The 21,850-nt window shown below is 46.8% G+C and overlaps 2 protein-coding genes across 3 annotated transcripts in view; both read right to left on the bottom strand.

Moving 5' to 3' along the window:
- MYD88 (MYD88 innate immune signal transduction adaptor) lies at nt 1-12,048 on the bottom strand. 2 transcript variants are annotated; one of them, XM_015619801.3, is made up of 5 exons: nt 11,635-12,048; nt 6,986-7,117; nt 5,223-5,403; nt 4,614-4,705; nt 1-3,021 (listed from the first exon to the last, which is right to left on the bottom strand). In XM_015619801.3, exons 1-5 carry the CDS (start codon nt 11,987-11,989, stop codon nt 2,867-2,869), a joined length of 915 nt encoding a protein of 304 aa, XP_015475287.1. In that variant the 5' UTR covers nt 11,990-12,048; the 3' UTR covers nt 1-2,866. The 2 variants fall into 2 exon arrangements, with proteins under 2 accessions (XP_015475287.1, XP_033376003.1); XM_033520112.1 differs by lacking the exon at nt 11,635-12,048 and adding an exon at nt 7,257-9,412.
- Nucleotides 12,049-12,866: 818 nt separating this feature from the next.
- LOC107200822 (cryptochrome DASH-like) overlaps nt 12,867-21,850 on the bottom strand; it is a 19,166-nt gene continuing 10,182 nt past the window's right edge. Inside the window, exons 9-14 of the mRNA XM_015619799.3 lie at nt 21,562-21,641; nt 20,256-20,315; nt 19,051-19,208; nt 16,079-16,198; nt 14,917-15,093; nt 12,867-13,782 (exon numbers count right to left, since the gene is read on the bottom strand). Of these exons, the coding sequence (XP_015475285.1) occupies nt 13,687-13,782; nt 14,917-15,093; nt 16,079-16,198; nt 19,051-19,208; nt 20,256-20,315; nt 21,562-21,641 (691 nt within the window). The 3' untranslated portion in view covers nt 12,867-13,686. The remainder of the gene's footprint in view (nt 13,783-14,916; nt 15,094-16,078; nt 16,199-19,050; nt 19,209-20,255; nt 20,316-21,561; nt 21,642-21,850) is intronic.

Raw genomic sequence — 21,850 nt, 5'->3', positions numbered from 1 at the left:
TGGGTTTTCATTATTTATTTTAAAATGTTTTCACAAGTAGAAAAAGTTTGGATTTTTGAGGAGAAAAACAGGAACATTGTCTATTCTCAGAATGCCTATAAAGACAGATGCTTTCCCCCTTCGTATCAGGACACAAAATTATTATAAATATATATGTATGTATATAAAAATAAATGTTTTGGGACTAACAGATTCAACAAAAAGAATTTCAGAGAGGGACAGAGACAAAATAGAAAAAAAAACTGTGACATCACAATTTTATAAATCCCTTTTTTAAAGGTGTTCAAAAATTTTGACCTTCCACTGAGCATGAAAGAGGGGAGGAAACCCCAAATGCTACTGAAATGGGCAAATGGTTCACAACCACATTTTGTATAATTCACAATGTCACACTTGAAGTTATTGTGACAAGGCCAATATAAAAGTGTAGAAGTGCATAAACTCTGGGGTTTACATAGAAGAGGATACATATTTAAAGCATATTTTATGTTTTAGGGCATTTACCTCACTTTACCCCAAAATAATTATTTTAGCCTATAAGGGAAATAGTAATTGTATTAAAGCAACAGCCCCATAACAGTAAGACCTTCCCAGTATCCAAGCCAAGCAGAGAGAAAGGGCCAGGGCACCACAAGCAGGGTGGTAACAATTCCAACATCTTTCACCACTAACTGGAATATGGCTTTTATCCATTTGAACTCAAAAAATTTAGAAATTCAGCTCCTCTGTTTGCTTTCCCTTCCAGAGCCAGCACTTTCCCTGTTGGGAAATCACCAAATCATCTATTACAAACATCATCATTTTTCCTGCTGTTATTTTCCCCTCATATGGAACATGCCAAGTCCCAAACCGTCAAGACTCAGAACACAGGTTCAAGCTGCCAAAATTCTTGCTGGTTTTGGTATACCTTGCTCAGAAGAGGGAGGAAGGGGAAGAGGAGGAGAACCCACTTGTGTTTTTTCCATGCCAGGCAGCGGTCAGTGCCCTGCTGGCCCATCCCGGCCGTGTCTCCCCATCCCATCCCACCCGATTCCCTCGCAGGGTGCCAGCGTGGGCCATGGCCTCCCTCTAGCGTCCACAGCACGGGCTCCTCGGCCTCAGCTCCCCCAAACGAGCCAGCAGAGCCCTTCCAGCTCTCCAGGCAGGAGGAATCCGGTTCGGTCCTGCGAGTAATGACCCATAATTATGTTTACAGACTCTCCAGAGTATGAGAATTCATTGTGCCCCCGGAGTGCCTGGGGATCAAGCAGCCTCCTGAAGCTCTCCTATAATTAACATTTAACGATTATGCAGAAAGCCCGAGGCAAGCAGCTGTCTCCACTTCTGCAGGAGAGGCCCCAGGGCAATAGGACACAAAGACAAACTATTCAGAAACCCCTCATCAACTTAACTTTCCTCCTCCCTTGCCCACAGACTTCTCACTTGTTCTAGCAACGAAGGAAGGTGCAAATGTCACCTTGGCACGATGACAGCAGTTTCTTTCCTAGAAGAAACACCCAGCTCCCAGGTATATCCAAAAATGGCTCCTGCTGCCAACATGATGTGCATGAATGAGCTTCACCACGTTCAGGTCAAGGGCTGCTTCTGTCAGCCCGGAGGAACCAGCAGCAGCACCTGGACAGGATCTGGCAGCATCCCTCCCTGGTAAGGGATCATTCACTGACAGGGAGTGTGAAGGAGGGGGCAGGAGCACATTTCTGTCTCAGCCCTGGTAATGCTTTAAAACAAAGCTAAAATTGAAAAAATAAAATCACATCCAGATGCAACCTTAAAAATGTAAACTAGTAAAACATTAAGCTGTAAAATCAACATGAGTCGGTGGCTGAAGTAATGAACAAAGGGGCAGAGTTCAAGCAGATACATAAGCAAGATTCATCTCTTCCCCAATTTAAAAAGTCAATATTTACTGTAAATCTGTTTAATACACCAATGGATTGCTTTAAACATTCCTTTGGGTAGAACTCTTGATCTCCACCCTGGAGCACTGATGAGAACCACTAGTCACGGGCGGGATTCAAAGCCAAGTCTAACAAGCAGAGCAATCTTGACATTGCTCCAAGCTTTAGTCACAGAAATACGGTCATTATTGTGGCAGTTAATTAAATTAGGCTCTTTCCTATTAATATTACATTCACCTCCATATTTTAAACAGCCCAAATGTCAATTTAATACATTCCTTATTCAGTGTTAAGCCCTGTGCCTTTGAGGCATCCCAAAAGCTGCTGTGTTTTAGAAGGCTTTTAAAGGTGAAAGACTTTGAGATCTGGACCCACTTAGATGCAGACCTTGGTCAAGTCAATGAGCAACAGCAGCCCCTGCTTTGTGTAGTAAGGACTGTCACTGAAAAGATGTATTTTAAGACTGAATTTCTCCTGAAGGAGAAGTAAAAATTTAGTAATATCTGGGAATATTAAATGCTAGTATAAGGTCACTGAATCAAATGGGACCTGAATAGAGACAGAGTTATCCAATACAGTAGAATTCCCACAAGTCTTGATGTTACTGTAGCTTTTAAAACATTGATAAAACCTGCAGTTTGAGGCTCTGAGGTCTCGCTAATTCTTACAACAGAGTCTTCTTGTATCAGACACTCTTTAAATGTGTATTTTCAGTATTTTTAGTGCACGTGCTTACTCCACAAATGCTGGATGCTGCTGCTCACTAACTTAACCCGGAACACCCACAGAGTTGCTTTATTTCCCCTCAGAGTTGTGAAGAAGTGCTGGAGAGAGTTCTTTGTTCCCAGTCACAGGCTCCAAGCAAGGATCCAGGTTCTGAAGTGGTGGAAGACCCTGTGTCAAGGACCCCTGGTCCGAAGGCACAGCCAGGACAGGTTACAAGAGCACCCAGCTCAGAGGACTTTGCATCAGGGCAGCATGAGGGATTTTGCCAGTCTTGTCCAGAACCATTTTTTGGTACAAGGATTGGTGTAGTCACAAATCGTAATGAACCGTAAGATACTTGGAAACTCGTTCTTCATGGATTTGTACTTGACTGGAATCAGCCGTTTGTGACGAGCACCTGAAAGAGAGGTCACACAGGCACTGGGTTACCCAGAGCCACAGAAGAGCCCACATCCATTCCCTCCCCACCACGGCATGCACATCACAAGATCCAGCCTTGCTCCTGACTGGGCATCATCTGATTATATTGCAACCAGCTCTCACTCTGGAGAGCAAATCTCTGAATCCTGATTTGCTCAGGCTGCAGATATTTCCCAATGAATCCCCCTGCTAACATGGGCTGCTGGTTTTGAGACACCATGAGATGAGAAAACCCTCCCTGTGACTGCTGCTGCTTGAAGGAGCAGCTCTTCTACAGAGGAGTTTCTTCCCTTGTAGCTCTCCACAGGGACACCTGCCACCACCTGCATTGTGCCCAGCACAAGTGATGACACTGAGACTGGGATGAGGCAAATAACCAAGATTTCCTAACTGCAGCAGATGCTGGAGTAATCCATGGAGCTCCCAGGGCTTGCCACCAAACCCTTCTGTGTATTACTAACACCCCACACAAACAGGGAACACTGTGACTTCTCTAAGCCTGTACTTCCACCCGTGTTCTCACTGGCAGAGCTCAGGTCATTCCATACAGATAGAACTTCTTTCCCTGTTCTAATAGAAGGTGTGATGCCCACAAAAAAAAAAAGATGAAGAACTAAAAGGACATTTTTACAAATCTTGACAACTGGGGGCTGATACAAAGTCCTGGGAGTGCAGTGGATTAACTGATATCATATGAAATTAGTCTGTCAAGGAAGATGAAGTGAATTCATGTCTCTGCCACCAGCTTCCAGTCTATCCTCTGGAATATCCTTTATAATCACATCAGATGCCTCATCTAGAAAAGAGACTTTATATCCAGATATTCTTCCCAGTTCTACATATCCTCCATACTATTAGGCTGGGCTGCACTTACTCCCCAGCAACACAGACAACTGTAGAACAATTAGAGGCTAGAGAAGAGCAATCACAAGAGACCTGGCAGAAGTAAATTGGTGGCTTTTCAATTCAGAACAAAATATGTAAAAAATTTCCCAACCTAAACTGAACATTCATTCCATATTTTGTTTACCTATCCACAATACTCAAGGATTCCTGCAAGAATCATAAAATGGAATGGGTTGGATTGGAAGAGGCCTTGAGGAATATCCAGTTCCAACCCTCCTGCTATGGGCAGGAACACCTAGATCAGGTTGCTCAGAGCCCCACCCAGCCTGATCTTGAAATCTGCATGTTCATTACCTGTCACTTAATTCCCAGCTTTACTCACATCCTGGATTTATTATACTACTTGTCTCTTAAGCAGCAAATTTTCCTGTAGGGATGTGGGAACCCTTCACAAGCCTGACATGCAGTTCTGACATTTCTGGAGCAGGCACCATTATCCCACTGACAGCTGGAGCAGTGCAGCACAGGCAGCTTCTCACTCACGGCCACGTGAGGAAGGTCAGGAGCAGGGCAAGGGACCGAGCCCAAGCCTGCACAACCAAATTATGAAGCCCCTGTTAGTTCCAGTGGTACAGTGCCCACTGACCTCAGCTGAAGGTTTAGATGTCACTCTAATAAAAATGATAATGTGCAATTGTAAATGGGATATTTGTGTGATCTTACCTGGGGAAAGACTAAGAGCAAATTTGGTCTGGAAATCACATTCGTCGCTTTCCAGGTAGTCATCTGAAACGACAACCACCATCCTCCGACACCTGGAGAGTAACCAGGGGAGAAAACAAATAAAATGTCAAATGAGATGGTTTTCATTTCCACAAAGAGAAGTATGTTCTGCTCTGAATTGCTCCAGTGGAGATGGATCTGGCTGTGTTCCAGCAGGAATTAACTGACAGACACATAGTGATGTTACACCGAAAAACCTGATTACAGATACAGACTCATATACCAAAAAATGAGGAAACAGTGAAGTCCAGACTGTCAGGGCAACCTTCATGTGATCCTCTGTCTATATATGACACACAAGGCAAAGAAAAGTGATTAAACATAAGTAGCATCACCACAGTGGCACCTCCCTCATGAACACAATGAAGCGACACACTGGGGAATGTGACTGAGTCGTCATTTTTGAGCCAAGAGCATAAATCCAACCCCATTAAGACATTCTTGTGGATTTTTGCTGTTTGACTGGCACCACGCTGCAGACATCACTGTAAAATGAATGTAGTGTTCCACTACACTCACAGCTGGCCCCAACAGCCACGGTTCACTTACCTCCTCTCTATAAGTTCTCCACTGATGGACCACACACAGGTTCCTGGCAAGACATCCCGATCAAATACACAGAGCTTCAGTTTGAACTCTGTTTGCTCCAGCTCCCTGATCATCTCCTGGACAAACTGGAGGTCTTTCTGACAGTAGCAGATGAAGGCATCAAATATCTCTGTTCCACTCCCTGAAACCATTAAAAATGTAGCTGTCATCTTCTACTATAAATGAAGTTCACTCCTATAGTGAATTTTCAAGAGCTCACACAGACTTTAACTCAGAATCAGGAGTCTGACAGAAAAGCTCTGGCCAAACTTGCAAAGGGAATTTAGCATTTTATTAGATGAGCTGCCCTTCAGCCCAGACTCCTGTCCTTAACAGGGCTGGCAGGACGTAACACACATCAGTGCCTTGGCTGCTTTCACTGGCCAGGCTGTTCACACACACCCACATTGCCTAGCAGGGGTCAGGGAAAGGAGCTGAGGTGCAGACAGGCAAAATCTGTGGAGGCAATAACATCCAGCCACAGGGAGTCTGGGTAGAGCTGGAGGGAGCAGTGCACCCTAGGGGATACAACTCAGAGCCCTGACACTCTGGATTTCACTCAGAGTTTCACATCTCTAATATCCTTGTGGCTCTGGGTCCTTTCTCCCCAGTTCAAGTCACAGAGATTCAGACCTCCTAATCAAAACAACATTCAGCAATGTTCTGCCATCTGCTGTTGATGGAGATACGGGGTGAGCCCTGAAATTTGGAACCTGTCATTTTTATGGCTAAGATGTCAAACCTGGGTACCTGAAGTCATATCCTAATGGGCCCGTTTTCCAATTACATTAATGGCTGGCAGCTCTTGTTTATTTAGAAGTTATCCAAATATTAAAGTGCTGCATTTTAAGGGCAATGTTTCTCATAATTAAGTGCCTTAATACTGCTGGATAGTTTCCAACTGTGTTATTTTTTTTCCATATCAATGTCACTACAGATATATTCAATTTGTTACGCCAGTTAAAGCCTACCACAGTGAAAAAATAGGTCAGGCTCTGAAAGCTGCTGAGGAAAGTATCAACCCAGCAGGCAGATTCAGCCCAAGAAGCATCCAGTGAAGCAGAAGGGGAATGTCTGCCAGGTCAGTCAAACTGAGGGTACTGCTGCAGGGGCACGGCGCTAACTTGGGGGTCACGTCAGGTAAAGCTGCCATGTACAAACACCAGAATAATGCTCTGTGGACATTTTGGGATGGTTAGTGATGGCCACATGCAGCAAAGGTGGCCACCTGAAGTCAGACTGGCCAGCACACAGATGTGCACACACCTGGCTGCACATGCAGGGCTGCACACACAGCACCCATTTCCTCTCTCCACCCACTCACACCCAGTCCTACTTCAAGCCCACTTCCTTTTCATTCAAGGTGGTTCCACCTGCCAAACATAGGGCAGGGAAAGCACCTCTGACACCTTTCCCCCTGGGCTCCAACCCCTTGAGCTTTCAGCAGCTGCTGCTCTGGGCCAGGCTGGGCTAAGGGATGCATTTCCATGAAGTCTCCTCCCATGTGTGTCCAGCCACTCTGTGCCAGCCTGGTCGTGGGTGAAGTGTTCCCCAGGGTTGCTTTCCCTCTCTGCTCTAAGAAACAGGAAAGATGAAGAAAGCATTCTGGTCTGGGGTATGAAAAGTTGTGGGAATTATGAAAGCAACCAGGTTTTTTGCACTTCCCATAGGGAAGGAGATTCCAACACGAGGCATCAGGCAGAAATGGAAGCACAGGCTCTTACCGTACGGATCATCCCTGATGGTGATGCCCATCAGTTCTGATGTCTTTGGCACACTGCTGTCCACTGCTGGCACTTGGAGAGGCTGGTTGGCCTCTTCCTGCTTCCTCTGCAAGTATTTCTTACAGTCCTCCTCTGCAAAAACACACAACCAGGCAAGATGTGATGTTAGTTTATACTGCTGGAGTTCATTGAAAAGGGAATAGCTATTTCATGAGGGATTATAAAGGGAAACCCCCTGTCTGGTTTTTTCAGTATGAAGAATTTCTCTCACCTCTTTCTGAATGTTTTGATGCTGCCTCCACCACCTCCTCTAGCAATTAATTCCTGAAAATCACACTTGATATTTTAAGAAGTACTTTCTTTTACTAGTTTTATTCTTCCTTCTCCCCTTAACTCTACTACATCCCAGTACACCTTTAATACCAGGAATAAGGTACAGAGCACATCCCAACTCTGCTGTCTGCTCTCATTGTTCCGCATTTTGGAGTATTTGAAATCATAAAACAGTTGGGAAGGTTTTCATGGTGTCAGTTTTTCTGCCCATGTAAAAAGCCAGAAGCCAAGACAAAATGGCCTCAAGTTGCACCAGGGGAGGTTTAGATTGGATTTTAGGGAACAATTCTCCACTGAAAGGGTGGTCAGGCATTGGAAAAGGCAACACTGGAGACAGCGTCCCTGGAGGGATGCAAAAGATGTGCAGATGTGGCACTTGGGTTTAGAGGTGGCCTTGGCAGTGCTGGGTTAATGATCCTGTAGGTCTTTTCCAGCCTTAGCAATTCTCTGCAGACACACAAGAGCTGATTCACACCCCCAGCCTTTGCCAGCTGGGACAACTGCAGGTGACAATGACTATCCACACTCACCACATACAGCAGAACCATGTAAAATTTCAAGGAGCCCCTGAAGCAGCTTTTATGTTGTGCAACAGCAATAGGGATCCTCTTATCCCCAGCAGAGTAGACATGAACCCCACCCACCCTGAGATAACTGAAGATCTATTATAAACAAATTCAGTTTAAAAATAAATTATAAATCTAAAAGTGAAGCCTTTGGAGAAGCAACAACAAACTCTGCAGCCTCTGCTACTCTGCAATTACAGAAGACTTGAAAGGAGATTTGAAAACAGGAATTAAGAAAAAAGATGAAACTCCCTAGAGATTTTGCCTTTACTTAAGATTAAAAAAAAACAAAAAACAAACCAGTAAGTGTTAATCAGTACTGATCAGCTGGCACAGCTGACTGGTGCAACAGCAGAGTAAAGGATCCCTTGGAAGTGCAGGATGCTGGTGGGAGCCCAGTGAGTCCTCCTGCATCACAAGGACAGGTCTGCAGGAACCCCAGCTTGAGGCCCCATCCCCTGCTTCAATCTCAGCTTTGCATCTCGTTACTGGATTATCTCCAATCTAATAAGGCTCAGATCTGATCAAAGCTTTTCCTGAGGCTGAGGCATTCCCAATCTCCCTTTCTCCTCCTCTCAGCCTCCCCAGTCCTGCAGAGGGAAGAATCAGACACATTCTTTACCAGTCAGAAAGTTCAGATTTCACATCTTTCCTCACTAAAGCCCTAAGTCAGGTCCCACCTCTCTGCCAGCTGCCTGTTGCATGAGGTGTGTCAGCCCAGTCAGTATCTTTGAAATCATGGTTAAAGTCACTTTGAAGTTCCCAACAGGTTCAGCAGTCTCAGAGGAAGGACTGGCACACAGCCACCACCTTAAGTGTGCCTTGATTGCCTTGGGAGCCAGGTTCACAATCTGAAATACTGCTGAATAAGCAAGAAGAGGCAATTATTTAACAGCATTGCATAATGCTCAATACAGAAGTGTTCATTTTCAGTGTATTTGCTCCAAGTCTTCTCTCATTGCCTCTGATTTGGGATGGATAAGTCCCCAGCTGGAAACAGCACATGATTGTTCAGGTTAATGAGAGTGGACAAGGATCTGGAATGACTTTGGGACCATAAAGAGTGCTAAACAACGTAACCAAATAGCAAGAAACTCCTCCAAGCTGTCCTCCTCCACCAAGTGCCTAACTAGGCTTTATATTCCTCCGGCAGTCAAACAAATTCCTGAGGAAATGGAAAAAAAAGAATAGAAAGATAAAATCTAAAGCACAAAATCAGCAGCATGATGAGAACACAGAGAAAACAGACCCAGTAACTGTCAGGCAGGAAAGTAGCATTTTTGTAACAGGTCAGGGAAGAAATGAAAATCATTGAGTTTCAGCAGGAAAGAGCATAAATGTATCAAAGCAAAAATCTTCACATCCCTGAAGATGATTCTACAGGTAAATAAACTGCTGAGGAATATCACAGGGTAGAGGTGCTGGGACATTAATACTGATGTTTTCTGATTCTGAGCTGGATTCCACTGAAGAAGTTTCAGTGGTACACAAAGATGCCTCTGGCAACAGGAAATACCGCACACAAGAGTACATTAGACCCTCTCCCCTCCCCTCCTTCCCTTTCCCTTTCCCTTTCCCTTTCCCTTTCCCTTTCCCTTTCCCTTTCCCTTTCCCTTTCCCTTTCCTTTCATCTCTGACATCTGCAAGAGCTCTCAGCACCAGCAGCAGGTCACAGGCCCTCAGTGCAGTCCTCAGCCAAAAATCATAAAAGAGGAACAGTCACACTGGTCAGGCTGAAGGTCCATCAACCCCAAGCTCCATCCTCTCTCAAGTACTGCACAAAACCAGGTGTCTAGGGGGGAACATAAGAATAAAATAACCTTACAGAGGTTATTTTTTATATTTTATATATTTTTTATATATTTTTTATATTTTCCCTTATATATATATATATATATGTATGTATGTATGTATGTATATATATATGTATATATATGTGTGTGTGTGTCTGTGTATTTCTGTAAAATCTATTCTTTTAGGTGTAATCTACAATATATTTTTATAATTTATCTTTTGGACCAGTCACAGTAAAGGAATTTCCTGAGCCACAGACAGTATTTCTGTTGAACAGCCCTTAGTGGGCCCCTCTTCCAAGAATTTACCTGTCTCCTCTTATCAGCATGACCTAACTCTGGGTAAAACATTTTTTTTCCAGGCTCTTCCCACTCCTGCTGGAGTCTATTCCAGCTCTGACAAAGCCCATCTACCACACTCCCATCAGTGGGACACATCCTGAGCCAGAACCAGCCTGGGTGATCCCAATATTTTTGTCAAGCCTCAGATCTTTTGCACAGCTGGAATCTCCCCCAGATTTGTTAGGGACCTCTAATAAGCAGACCACAAAGACATCCCACATTAAAGTGAAAGAAACATCAGACAAACTGATGCTTTTGTGTCTCCCAAAACCTGGCATTCAGACTGTGATCTTAAGTAGAAAGAACCACAGGACCAAAGGGAAGTCTTCCATTGCTTCTTGATCAGGCTTTCTACAGAGATGGATTTCTACATCTTCCTTTATCCCCATGAGTAACAGGAAGTGAGATTTATTACTTCCTCGTTGCTAACTCAGTAAGCTCCATTATACAACCCAGGCCTTCAGGGAATTCTCTGTCTTTGGAAATCCTTCAGCAAAAATTTTCCCTTCTGATGACAGCTGGGTTCCCTCAGAATTTGTCTGATCACAGAGAATACAAAGAGTCCAAAAAGAAAAAGTTACAAGAACAGCACAGGAACACAGAACAGGACCTTCCTTCTCATCGACCTATCTCAATTTTTTTTCAGTTTGCATGGAATTTTTTCCAGTTCCACACATTCCTCATCTCCCCCAACAAACATCTTCCTATCACACTGTATCCATGCATCATAATTTTCACACTGTGAAATCAAACTGACAATCACTGTGTCAGTGCAATCTGTCTCCTGGCTAACCTGGCTAAGAGCATCTTTTGACACACGAAACTTTTTAATTGAAGGTTTGGGGTAAGACAGGGCTCCAGGTTACTTTGCAGGCCTCATGGTTAGCAGAAGCACAGCACATGTCTCTCCTGGAAGCCAGGTGGGACTTCTGTGAATCACAGAATGGTTTGGGTTGGAAGGGGCCTTACAGGTCATCTCATCCCATCCCCTGCCATGGCCAGGGACACCTTCCACAGGTTGCTCCAAGCCCTGTCCAACCTGGCCTTGGACACTGCCAGGGATCCAGGGGCAGCCACAGCTTCTCTGGGAACTTCTCTGGGCCTCCCCATCCTCACAGGGAAGATCTTCCCAATATCTATCTAATATCTAATCTAAATCTCTCTTCTTTTAGTTTAAAACCATTCTCCCTTATCCTATCACTATCTGCCCATGCAATAAGTCACTCTCTCTCTTTTTATAATCCCCCTTTAGGCACTGGAAGGGGCTCTAAGGTCTCCCCGGAGCCTTTTCTTCTTCAGACTGAACACTCCCAGCTCTCTCAGCCTGTCTCCATAGCACAGGTGCTCCAGCCTTCGGAGTATCTTTGCGGTCCTCCCGAGAACACCGAGGATGTCACTCCATAATCTGGAAAGGGCTTCTCGAGCGGGGTTTTTTCTTAACCTCACCTCCGCGGACAAAGCAGCAAAGTCCCACATGAACAGAAAGACCGACAAGGACAGCATCCTCTCCCCCCCCAGGCACCAAGGAAGCAGCACCGAGGGCAAGCTCCGGGATTCCCCGGCCGATCCGGGATTCCCGGGGCTATCCCAGCTCTCCCCGTTCCCAGCGCCTCACCCACGCTGCCGGCCAGGTCCGTCAGGACATCGTCGCGACCCAAGCGGCGCAGCACATCGAGGAGCTGCCCCACAGTGGCCCCGCCGGGGCAGCGCCCGGGCCATTCCTCCAGCAGCGAGGCCGTGGGGTCGGGCAGCCCCTCCAGCCTCCGGATCTCCAGGAAGCTGCACCCCAGCGCCTCCGCCAGCGCCGTCCAGTCCGCGGCCGCGGCCGCCCGCGGGTTGAGGTAGAGGCCGAGGCGGCGGCGGACGCCGTAGTTGAGCGCTACCATGGGCACGGCGTGCAGGTCCAGCGGCGGGACGGGGCTGCGGCCGGGGCTGGGGCTGGCAGCGGGGTCCGCTGGGGCCGTGGCCATGGCCGAGCCGCTCTCACAACTTCCCCTTCCCGGCACTTTCGCTTCGCGGCTCGCCCCGCCTCTGCGCCGCCCCCGCTGCTCGCTCGGCGTGCGGGGCCGGACGGGCTCGCAGCCGGAGATGTGGCCAGCAGCAGCGATGGAACCCCGTGCTCCACACCTCGAGTGCTGGGTCCCGGTCTGGGCTCAAGGCAGGAAGGGCACTGAGCGGCTGCAGCGGGCCCAGAGAAGGGAATGGAGCTGGGGAATGGTCTGAAGTACACGTCCTACGAGGAGGGAGCTGGGTGTTTCATCTGGAGAAAAGAAGACCCAGGGGGTACTTTATCACCCTCGAAAACTCCCTCCTGACAGGAGGCTGTAAACAGGTGCACGTCAGCCTCTTCTCCCAGGCAATAAATGAGAGTCTTAAACTGTGCTGGTAATTTTAGGTTTGACATCAGGAAGAATTTTTTCACAGAAAGGATGATTACATTGGAATGAGCTTCCCGAGAGAGGTGGTGGAATCACCATCCCTGGAGCTGTTCAAGGAAAGCCTGGATGTGGGTCCATGGTGATGTTGGGTCACAGGCTGGTCTCAACGGTCTCAGAGGACTTCAGCCTAATTGATTCTGGGATTCTTCTGCTGGGCTTTGTCCCAGTGTAGTGCCCTGCCCTCTGAAGTGGCATGGACAGGGATCTGTGCTGTGTGTCAGGAGACACTTATGCCAGAGAGAACAGTGCTGTCACTAAAGCTGTTTCACTCTATTCCCCCCCAACCACCCCCCTGATGGCTACATTCCTGCCCAGGCCCCTAATACAACAAATGGAATTGTTAATGTGGCCCTGACAGGGCTAATGTTCAAAATCACTTAGTTTTTCTGCTTTTGGCAGAACAACTTGCTCTTGTGTTCAGTGTGTGTTTATTTCTCACCCAGACCTGAAACCATCAACCCAAAGGGTTCAGGGATTTTACAGTGTTACAGTAATTCTTTACAGAACAGGCCTAGTGGATCTCTAGTAGCAATAAATCCAGAACCATGTCCCATCTTTGGTGGTCAAAGTGTTCAGATGTGGGCTCCCCTCAGATGACAATGCTCCATAACAGCACAAATATAGCCATTTCCAAATTCCCAAACTCTTCCAGCAAGTAGAACATTCTGCATAAAAATAAAATCCTAATAATGGTTACAGAACCATTTCAAACTGTTTTTGATGCTGATGTGTACAAAACACAATTCTTGGCTATGAACTGAATATTTTTCAGCTTCCAAGAACCAAAAACAACAGGGTACTGCAAGGAAATTTTCAGGAAGCACACACTGCTTCTCCAAAGTACTGCAGCAGACACGGTTAAAGAACATCCTCTGCAGTTTCTATCTATAGAGGAGGTCTGTGAAAATGAGGAAATATTCCAGTAGGAAAACTTTTAATTGCACAATGATTGGTGGGTTTAAAACTTTAAAACATGAAAAATTAGCATAAGAAGTTTCAGTTCTGACTGAACACCTGCCACATAAACCACTGGCTCCAGATTGTAAGGAGAGGTGCTAATACACAACCTCCAAACACCCACATCCAGCAAGTGTTCCCAGGAACACCAGACAGGCAGATCCCATGTTATTATACCGTGTCAAACCTGTATCTTTGGCTTGTTCAAGATGATTAACCATTATCCAGGCACCCTCAGCAGCAAAACCTCCTGCTGAGCACTTCTTCAGCCTTCAGCAAGCATCTTTCTTGCGAGAGAAGTAAAAATCTATCCCTCTGTCCTTGTGCTGTGCTGGTCCCCTCCTTCCCCTGGGATGGGGACTTTCTCCCTGTGGCAAATAACAAGGAAGAGCAAGATATTTACTGATGCTGCAGGGTGGATTTGGTCTCAAAGCAGTGCTGACATCCAGGAGAATGTGCACATGGAACTTTTGCTTCCCAAGTTCACTCAAAAAGGCAGAAGGCCTGACGGTCACTGCTCTAGACTGAGATTTAGGAAACCAGGATTTATGGTAAGGTGAGAGCTGGGAAAGTTGGTCAAAATTGAACTTTTGCCTGATGGAGCTTTTTGGCTTCATCACTGCATCAAACTGATGTCTCACTAAGGTGCTCCTGCAGAGCCCTCTCTCTCATCCCAGGTTACTAATCCAAGCCCTCCAACAGCATGGATGAAGCAGGTGGCTTTGCTTCCACAAAACTTTCCACTCATGGCAAAGAAATCTGGCTTAAAACTTTGGTACCGCACCTTGGGATTAAAACCTGAAATAGGGGCATGCTTCATTCTTCACTGACTTGGTACAACATCTAAATTTGAGCCTTCACAAAGTATCCTCATTCAGGAGGAGGCAGGGAAGATGTATGAGGGAAAGGCAAAATGCTGAATGCTCTTGTAATACACAACCCTTGGTCACATTCATTTCCTTCCGTACCCATCTCCTCCAAGAACAGCATCCCAGGCATTCTGCCCCTGTTCTAAAGGGGGAGATAAACCCAAAAAGCAAAGTGCAAGGAGCAGTCCCCATATTTACAGGTCTTGCTGACTCCAGTTTGAGTGCACTCAGGCAGGAAGTTGGCTGTTTTTACTTCCACCTCCTGAACAGAAAGGACACTGGGTTGTTTCTCTTCTGTCCACCTGTATCCTGGGGTGGTCACACCAGTGGAGGCCTTGGAGAAACCCCATCCCTCTGGCATGGAAGGATGCTCAGAAGGATCCTTTTAGCTGTGGCTAAAACCTGCTGACTATACAAGGCACAGAGAAGCAGCAAAAATTTACATCTTTCACCACAGTGGGTAGGATAGGCAGCTAAATAATCCTGGCTGCACCATCCCTGCTGTGATGTGAGCTTGCAGTAAAACAACTTTTTTTCCCATTACACCTGAGAAAGAAGAGCAGAACTCATAGAAACTGATGCAGAGCAGCCCCTGGAGCCCTCTCACCCCATCCCAGCCTTCCCAGTACTCACAGGCCTCTGGTGGATGTGCCGGCTCCACTCTGGGGCTGTCACCACTGGCCATGGGTAGGTCTCACCTAGAGTTACTCCTGCCTGGGAGAGAGCAGCACTGCTCAGTGCCCAAGGGGTGTGGATGTCTGCTCCCTTTATGCCCTGCAGTTCTGGAACCCACAGCCGGACATAATCCCCCTGCAAACAGAACCAATGGCACAGGATCCAGTCAGTGACAATCTCTAAGTGCTTCCCAGCAAGGCTCTTTCTCAACTGGAAAGAGAGGAGGCAGATTTCCAGGTAGAGGAGCTGGTGTTGTACAGCATCAGTTACCTCTGACAAGCCCTTAGCCCTTCTTGCTAAATCCTCCACCCAGAATTAGTGCCTAAAGAGAGACCTGGATGCTGGAGCTCTTCTGCCATGCTCCCACTGCAGGCAGAGGGGGAGGCAGAAGTGCATTTTCAGCACTGTTCACCTGTCCTGTTTAGGACATCCTGAAATGAAGTCACCACCAAGTAGTTTCCCATGACTGAAGGCAAATAGGATGACTAGCACAGCTGCACACTCTTGTGTTCCTGAATCTCTCCTATTAACTCTACTGCTGTGTCCTTTACTAAGACTAAATTCTGATTTCTTGTTAAATCCTGCCAGCTACAGTGCCAAAAGGCAACAGCACAGCCTGATGTGAAGCTAAGGAATAGCGTGGAAACAGGTAATCCAGTATGTGAATACTGGCTAAGCACATGGAAAGGGCAATTTATGTGCTCCTACCATTTAAGAGAGGACAGTCAGAGGAGTCACAGGTTTAACCTACTCTTCAGTACCTCTCAAGGAATGGCTCTGTCTCTCAGGTAACTCCTGAGTTCTCCAAGAAGCTGTTCTGTGCTCAGGAAAGCATCTGTGCTCAGTACTGATGGGATGTGGCTGTGACTAGGAAGAAATGGTGATGAAACACTTAACACACTGACCAGGGAGGGTGTGGGGAGTTCCAGCCTCCCTGGGGACAGCAGCAGGTTGTTAAAGTTACATTGTCCTGTACACAAGGAGGAACCTGCCCGACTGCTGGCCAGGATATATGAGAACTGGTTTGGTATCCCCACAGCACACTGATCTCCTCTGCTCCCTGAAAACACCACATGTCCTTACTGCACTCATCCTTGTAAAACAGCCAAATGAGACTTACATTCCCATCATAATCCAGGCCTTGTTTGATCATGTTAAACTTCCTGTTGTCCCGTGGGTCGTTGCCAATGCCAGTGCTGTATAACCAGTTGCCGTAATTGCTACAAACATCATAATCCACCTCGAGAACAGAGGGAGAAAACAGTCAGAAAAGCTGAGCTGGCCCTTGGTCAATCTTCTTGTCCATCCTTTAGCTCAGGGGGAAAATTCCTTGAATTAGATTCACTCCAACTGGACTGGGGGTGGTCAGAGCTCCCCCATGATGGTAGAAGCATCTGGCTCAGAAAAGGACCTGCATGGCTGTTTTTTACAGCTGGGATCAGGTTCCCAGGCTACTTCAATTCACAGCACTTAAGTCAGTGAGATAGATGAAAGTCCAACCAAAGTCTCTTTCTCAGTTTCCTTCTTTTTAAAGGAAAATCCTTCTCATTCTGCCATCATCTGGCAGACTTCCCAAGCAGTCCTAGAATTTGGATGTTCATATTCCAAAACAAAGTATTCCAATATAAGAGAAAATTCTTTCTGACCAGTTACCCAGACACCACACACTAGCAAATCATCTCTGCAGATCCTACTAGGCAGTTTGGAGAGAAGTTTAACTCAGAGAAGTTTAACTGTGCAGAAAAACCACAGTGTATATGAGGATGCAAATGATACAAACACTGCAGTTTTTTCCCATTGTCAAGTTATTCCTTCTCTAAACAAATAAAAAACTCTCAAGGATGCTTATATAAAATGGAGTGGGGCTTTTGGAACAAGCACAAATGAGAGCAGAATGTGATCCTATCTGAGTGCTCTTCAGCTGGGCAGGGTGGCTTAAATCCAACACCAGTTTTCCAGTTGTAGGATAACTCAAACCCTGCTCAGGAGGGAAGTGACAATCAGGAGGGTTTGGGATCTCTGAGCATTCCTAGGCTTGTCTGTGCTGCAAAAGCAGCAGCTGTGGCAGAAAGAGCTGGTTCAGTGCTGTTCTCTTCTCCCTTTACTGCAGCCACAGCAGCAATGAGCCCACAAAGAGATGTCCCCAAGATGTCAGCCACTCTTTGGAGTGGGAAGCTCAATTCTCCAGGATGGCAGAAGGCTCAGGGAACGGGCTCTGTCAAGCTGCCCTTTCTCTGCAGGGCCAGTGAGTGTCGGGGTCAGGGTGAGCAGCAGCCAGCTCTGCTCCCTGTGCACCAGGCTTCCCCTTCCCAGCTCGCTTCCTCCAGCTGCTGAGATAAGGAGGGAAGAAAGATGCCATTGGAGGCCTGATTGTGTGATTAACATGCAGGAAAGCGTGTGTGGGAGGTGAGGGCAAATCCAAGGGGGCCTAGAGGAGGCAGGCTCATTTCCCCCTCAGCCTTGCCCCTTCCTGGCATTCTCTTCTGTTTGTTTCTCTGCCTTTCCTTGGGGCTTGACCCTGTGAATGGAATCAATGAAGTCAGAGCTGAGATATTCTCGGTTCAAGACATCAGTGGTCTCTGGCCTTTCCCCTGGCTCCATCAGCTTGCAGAGAGTTTGTGCCTCAGTCTCCCTGCCTGTCTGGTGTGGATGGCACACATAAACACTTGGTGGGAGTATTGGAGATGAAATAGACATTGCTTTCCCTTTTTTTGAGGCAAGACCAGTTTCAGTTCTGCACTGGCCTCTACCCTTCTACAGCTGTGCCTTCCCCACCAAGCTGATGTCTCCTGTGTGCTGCTCTGGGGATATCACCAGGTTACAGTAACAGAGCTGTGTGACACCAGATGGGACAGAAGGACACAAGGATCAGCCTGTGCCACACCAACCTACAGTGGCCATCAGCATCTGGGGCTTCCCAAGGTGAAAGGGCCAGTGCAGCATGCTAAATTCTGCTTCAAGCAAGGCTGCTGCTCATATCCTTAGGAATAAATGTAGATATCTTTCTATTATATTATTATATTATAATAAATGTAGCATCTTTCTAGTGTGAGACCTTCCAGGTCTTCCTCACTTGTGGAACAGGACACACTTGTGGAAGGCTCTTGCTCTTATCTGGAAAAGCATCACTATATGGAGCTCCCAAAACCCCTTTCTGGAGGATCCTGAAGTCCTGCACCCTGTTGTTGTCCAAGCCCACTGCTGCTCACAGCATTGGCATGGGAGGGCACCCAGATTTTCTTCCTGCAGCCAGAGCCATGTCAGAGCCCAGCTCCAAGGAAGTTAAAAAAAAAAAATCACATTCACAAAAAGTCTCTTTTAATTGCAGATATTGGCAAGGCAACTGGGCTTTCTCTGCCCATCCAGCATTCTGAGTAGAAAGTTTTCTGATTGCCAGTAGCCTCCTGTATCCCACAGATAAGACCTTTAATGTGAGCCTTATGTGACTATTTGGCCTTTTTCAGTCAGCACCATGAGAACCCACGGGGACTGAGGTCAGAAAAGTGACCCAGCAATTTAACTGAGCTCACACAGCTGCTGATTGATATATGAGAGATGAACTGGTGCTCCAGTTGGCAGGGAGGCCTGTAACACCCCAGAATGAAGAAGGATGCCTCCAGCCAGGGTGGAGCTCTGTGGAAGCTGATCCAGCTATTGTCCCTACTTGCCTGAGCTTGACTAGATGGCTTCCCAGTCCACAGCCATCGATGCAAAGATGCTGTGCCAGCACACACTTCTTTTTATGTTCTATTTCTGGGCTGCCCTTCTCCCCAGCCTCTGAGTGAGCAAATCAGAGCACTGTTATCGTAATTCATGTTTGAAAATTTTCTCAAGTGCGATGGATCTCTGGCTAAAACCCTACACAGAGAATCAACACTTACTGCAAACTCCCTAGCTACATCTTTGCTGATGGCAGCTCCACTGTGGCGAAATTCCTTTTACTTATGTGAGCTTTGGGAAGTTCACACCCTGCAAAACCTATCTACATGGCCTTGTATCAGCCTAAAAATTACTGATCATCACTTTCTTATAAATCAGGGCTGTCCTCCTGCCTGTCATTAAGCTCCAGGTACACAAAGAGCCCAGTCTTACCAGCAGGTATTCGAACCATTCTGCCCCCATCCTCCAGTCCAGCCCCAGGTCCTTGGTGAGGAAGCTGGCGACGTTCTGCCGCCCTCTGTTCGACATGAAGCCCGTGGCACTCAGCTCCCTCATGTTGGCATCCACAAAAGGAACCCCAGTTTTGCCCTCTGCAGAGACAAAACACAGCACTGGGATATCAGGATGCTTTTGGGCACTCATAAAGCAGCCTGTGGTCGTGTATTCAATGCCATTTCCAAGACAGTGCCAGTGCACAGTGGGAGGGAGAGATTTCAGTGTGGTTTAGCTGGAGTGCAGCCACTAAGATCCACTGAAAATTAAATGGGGTATCATACTGAAAATTAAGCTGGGGAGAAGTTTTGGCAAGAAGAAAAAAAAGAAAAAGTACAGAAAAATTTCAGACTGGAAAAGCAATCAGGTCAGACTGGAAAAACAATCAGGTGGGTTGCAGGGAATTTTGCAAAGTAAAATAAATATGCAGACAATACTGAGATGGGCCAAGAACAGAAAGATTCTTGACAGGTGACTAACAGAGGGATGTACTGGACAAATCCCCCAGGGTTAGTAGATAAAAAGCAGAGTTTGTCTGTTGTTAAGGAAAAGATTTACTGTGCCTGGATGATTTATTTTATCCTGTGTGCAAAGGGGTACACGTGGCATTAACACAAAAAAGATACAGAGGTGTGTATTGCACTGAATCTAATGCTTTAATCTGTTAGTCCCTCCAAATTTTGAGATATTATGCTTATTATTCATGTTACAACCACAAAGTGACAACAGCTAAAGAAAAGGCTGTGGGATTACAAAAAACGGGATTTAGTCTCAATCTGTTGTAACCTTGTAACCAAAAGCAAACAGAACCAAACAGAGCAGGGATGGCAATCTAGTATTGATAAGAAGGGCTGGTCAGCCTCTGTGTGACTAAACTGAAGGGACCAGCAGGTCACAAACACACCCTCCTGGGCAGGAAAATCTACCTGCAGTGCACCTCCCAAAGCAGGGAAACCCTGTGGGCTGCTCCTGTACGGCACTCAGTCGGGGAAGGGAAGCCACACACATTCATACCCTGGTGATGCCAGTTTAAATGCAGCCCTGGCCACGCTGGCAGCTCCCCCCCAGAGACCTGAGTCAGTGTCAGGGCACGTGTGAGATGGGAGAACAAAACACACCCTGCCCCACCTGTGGTCTCTACTGACCTTTCCAACAGCCAAAGAGCTGAAGGTCCTTTTTCCAGGGGATCTCTTTACTTTGAAGCCCTGTGGAGGAAAATAATCACCTGCTGATGAAGAAATACTGACAGTTACTCACACCACAAGGCAGCCAGGGGTGCTTTGTTGACACAAGGCATGAGGGTGAGGCTCGGCCTCTCAGTGCCATTACAAACCTCCTGCACATGTTTAGAGATGATCCATTCCTCCCTTCAAGTATTGTAAAGGGGTGTCTTTTGCACACAGAGGGTGTTCAAGCTCTAATGGATTTTGTCTATTTGTTTTGCTGATGTTTGCTTTTTTTTCCCTTTTTTAATTAAAAATGACTCAGACCTCACAAGTGGACAGAGATGTGCTCTGGCCCACGCTGGTATTTACTTTTTCAGCTTTACTCCAGGACAATGTTTATGGGAAATCTGTTTCTGTAGCAGGTACTACACCCAGAATTACCTGGAAGAAGCCCCAGGTAACATTTTGCCCCTGCAAATGGGATAGGAACAGATGAGGGGGATAATTTGATGTTTGCAGGATCAATTACAGCCTTCTGTGCAGTGGAGCAGAGACAAAAGGGACAACTCAACTCTAGTTACAAACATTCAAGATCAGGCCCACCCCTGGCATCCAATGCCATCAGAATAGCCAGACAGGCCTGGCAGATGTGACACAGGCCCTGAGAGAGATGTGTCCTTCTGCAGCCACAGCTGGATGGCAGGCAGGCTGCCCTGGAGCATCTAAGCCAGTGCTGCATCACCTGCAGAGCAGCTCACCCAGCACAGGCATCACCTGCAGGGTCTCCAGACACGTGGAGTGGGTATTTTTTGTTGCACTGAGTGTTCAGACCCCCATTTCACATGCACACTCCTGTCACTGGGGCTGGAGCTGAATCTCATTCTGATTCCTGTGTAGTGCAGTATCTGGTGTCTTGGGATTCACACTGCTGGGTCAGTTCCTGCTCTGTCCCATGTCCTCTGGAGAACCTGGGCAAGCCTGAAGCCTGGATTCTGCTGAAAGGTGGAATTCTCTGGAAACAGCATCTTCACTCTCCTTGTGCTGCTGTTTCCCACAGACATGTGTGAATGATACTCCCTGTATCTAATCAGATTTGGGGATCAGTGTAGAGCACTGTGGTGCTGAGGCACTTCTGTGCTAGCAGAGTCCCCAGCAGCACCCCAGGGTGCTGACACAAGCACCTTGAGATGAACATTTGTACAACTTAATGCTAACAGCCTCTTCTCTTACTGTCCCTATTGTAAGAGAGTACCTTTCCCTCCTCAATGTGGTGATCCATACCCACCTCTCAATGAGAAAATCCTCCTGCCATACTTCAGGGCCACAAACCGAAAGTAATCCCTCCACAGCAGTTCAAACAGGACCCTGAAACACAAAGCCATCTCAGTGTTTCACTGTGGGTCAAATATGATTACTAAACCAGGATTTTGCTTCCATACAACCCATCATTAACACCGTGAGGTTTATTCACAAGGAGCCATTTCAGGACCAGTTCTTTCCCCAAGCCCACTTACCTGGCTTACAGGGAAAGCAAACCCTGCATGAGTCACTTGGGAAGCTTTCCTCAGCTCACG

This window comes from Parus major, chromosome 2 (genome assembly GCF_001522545.3).
Source record: "Parus major isolate Abel chromosome 2, Parus_major1.1, whole genome shotgun sequence".
NCBI lineage: Eukaryota > Metazoa > Chordata > Aves > Passeriformes > Paridae > Parus > Parus major.
Note: the sequence above shows the minus strand (reverse complement) of the source record. Positions and strands in the feature narration are given on the sequence as shown.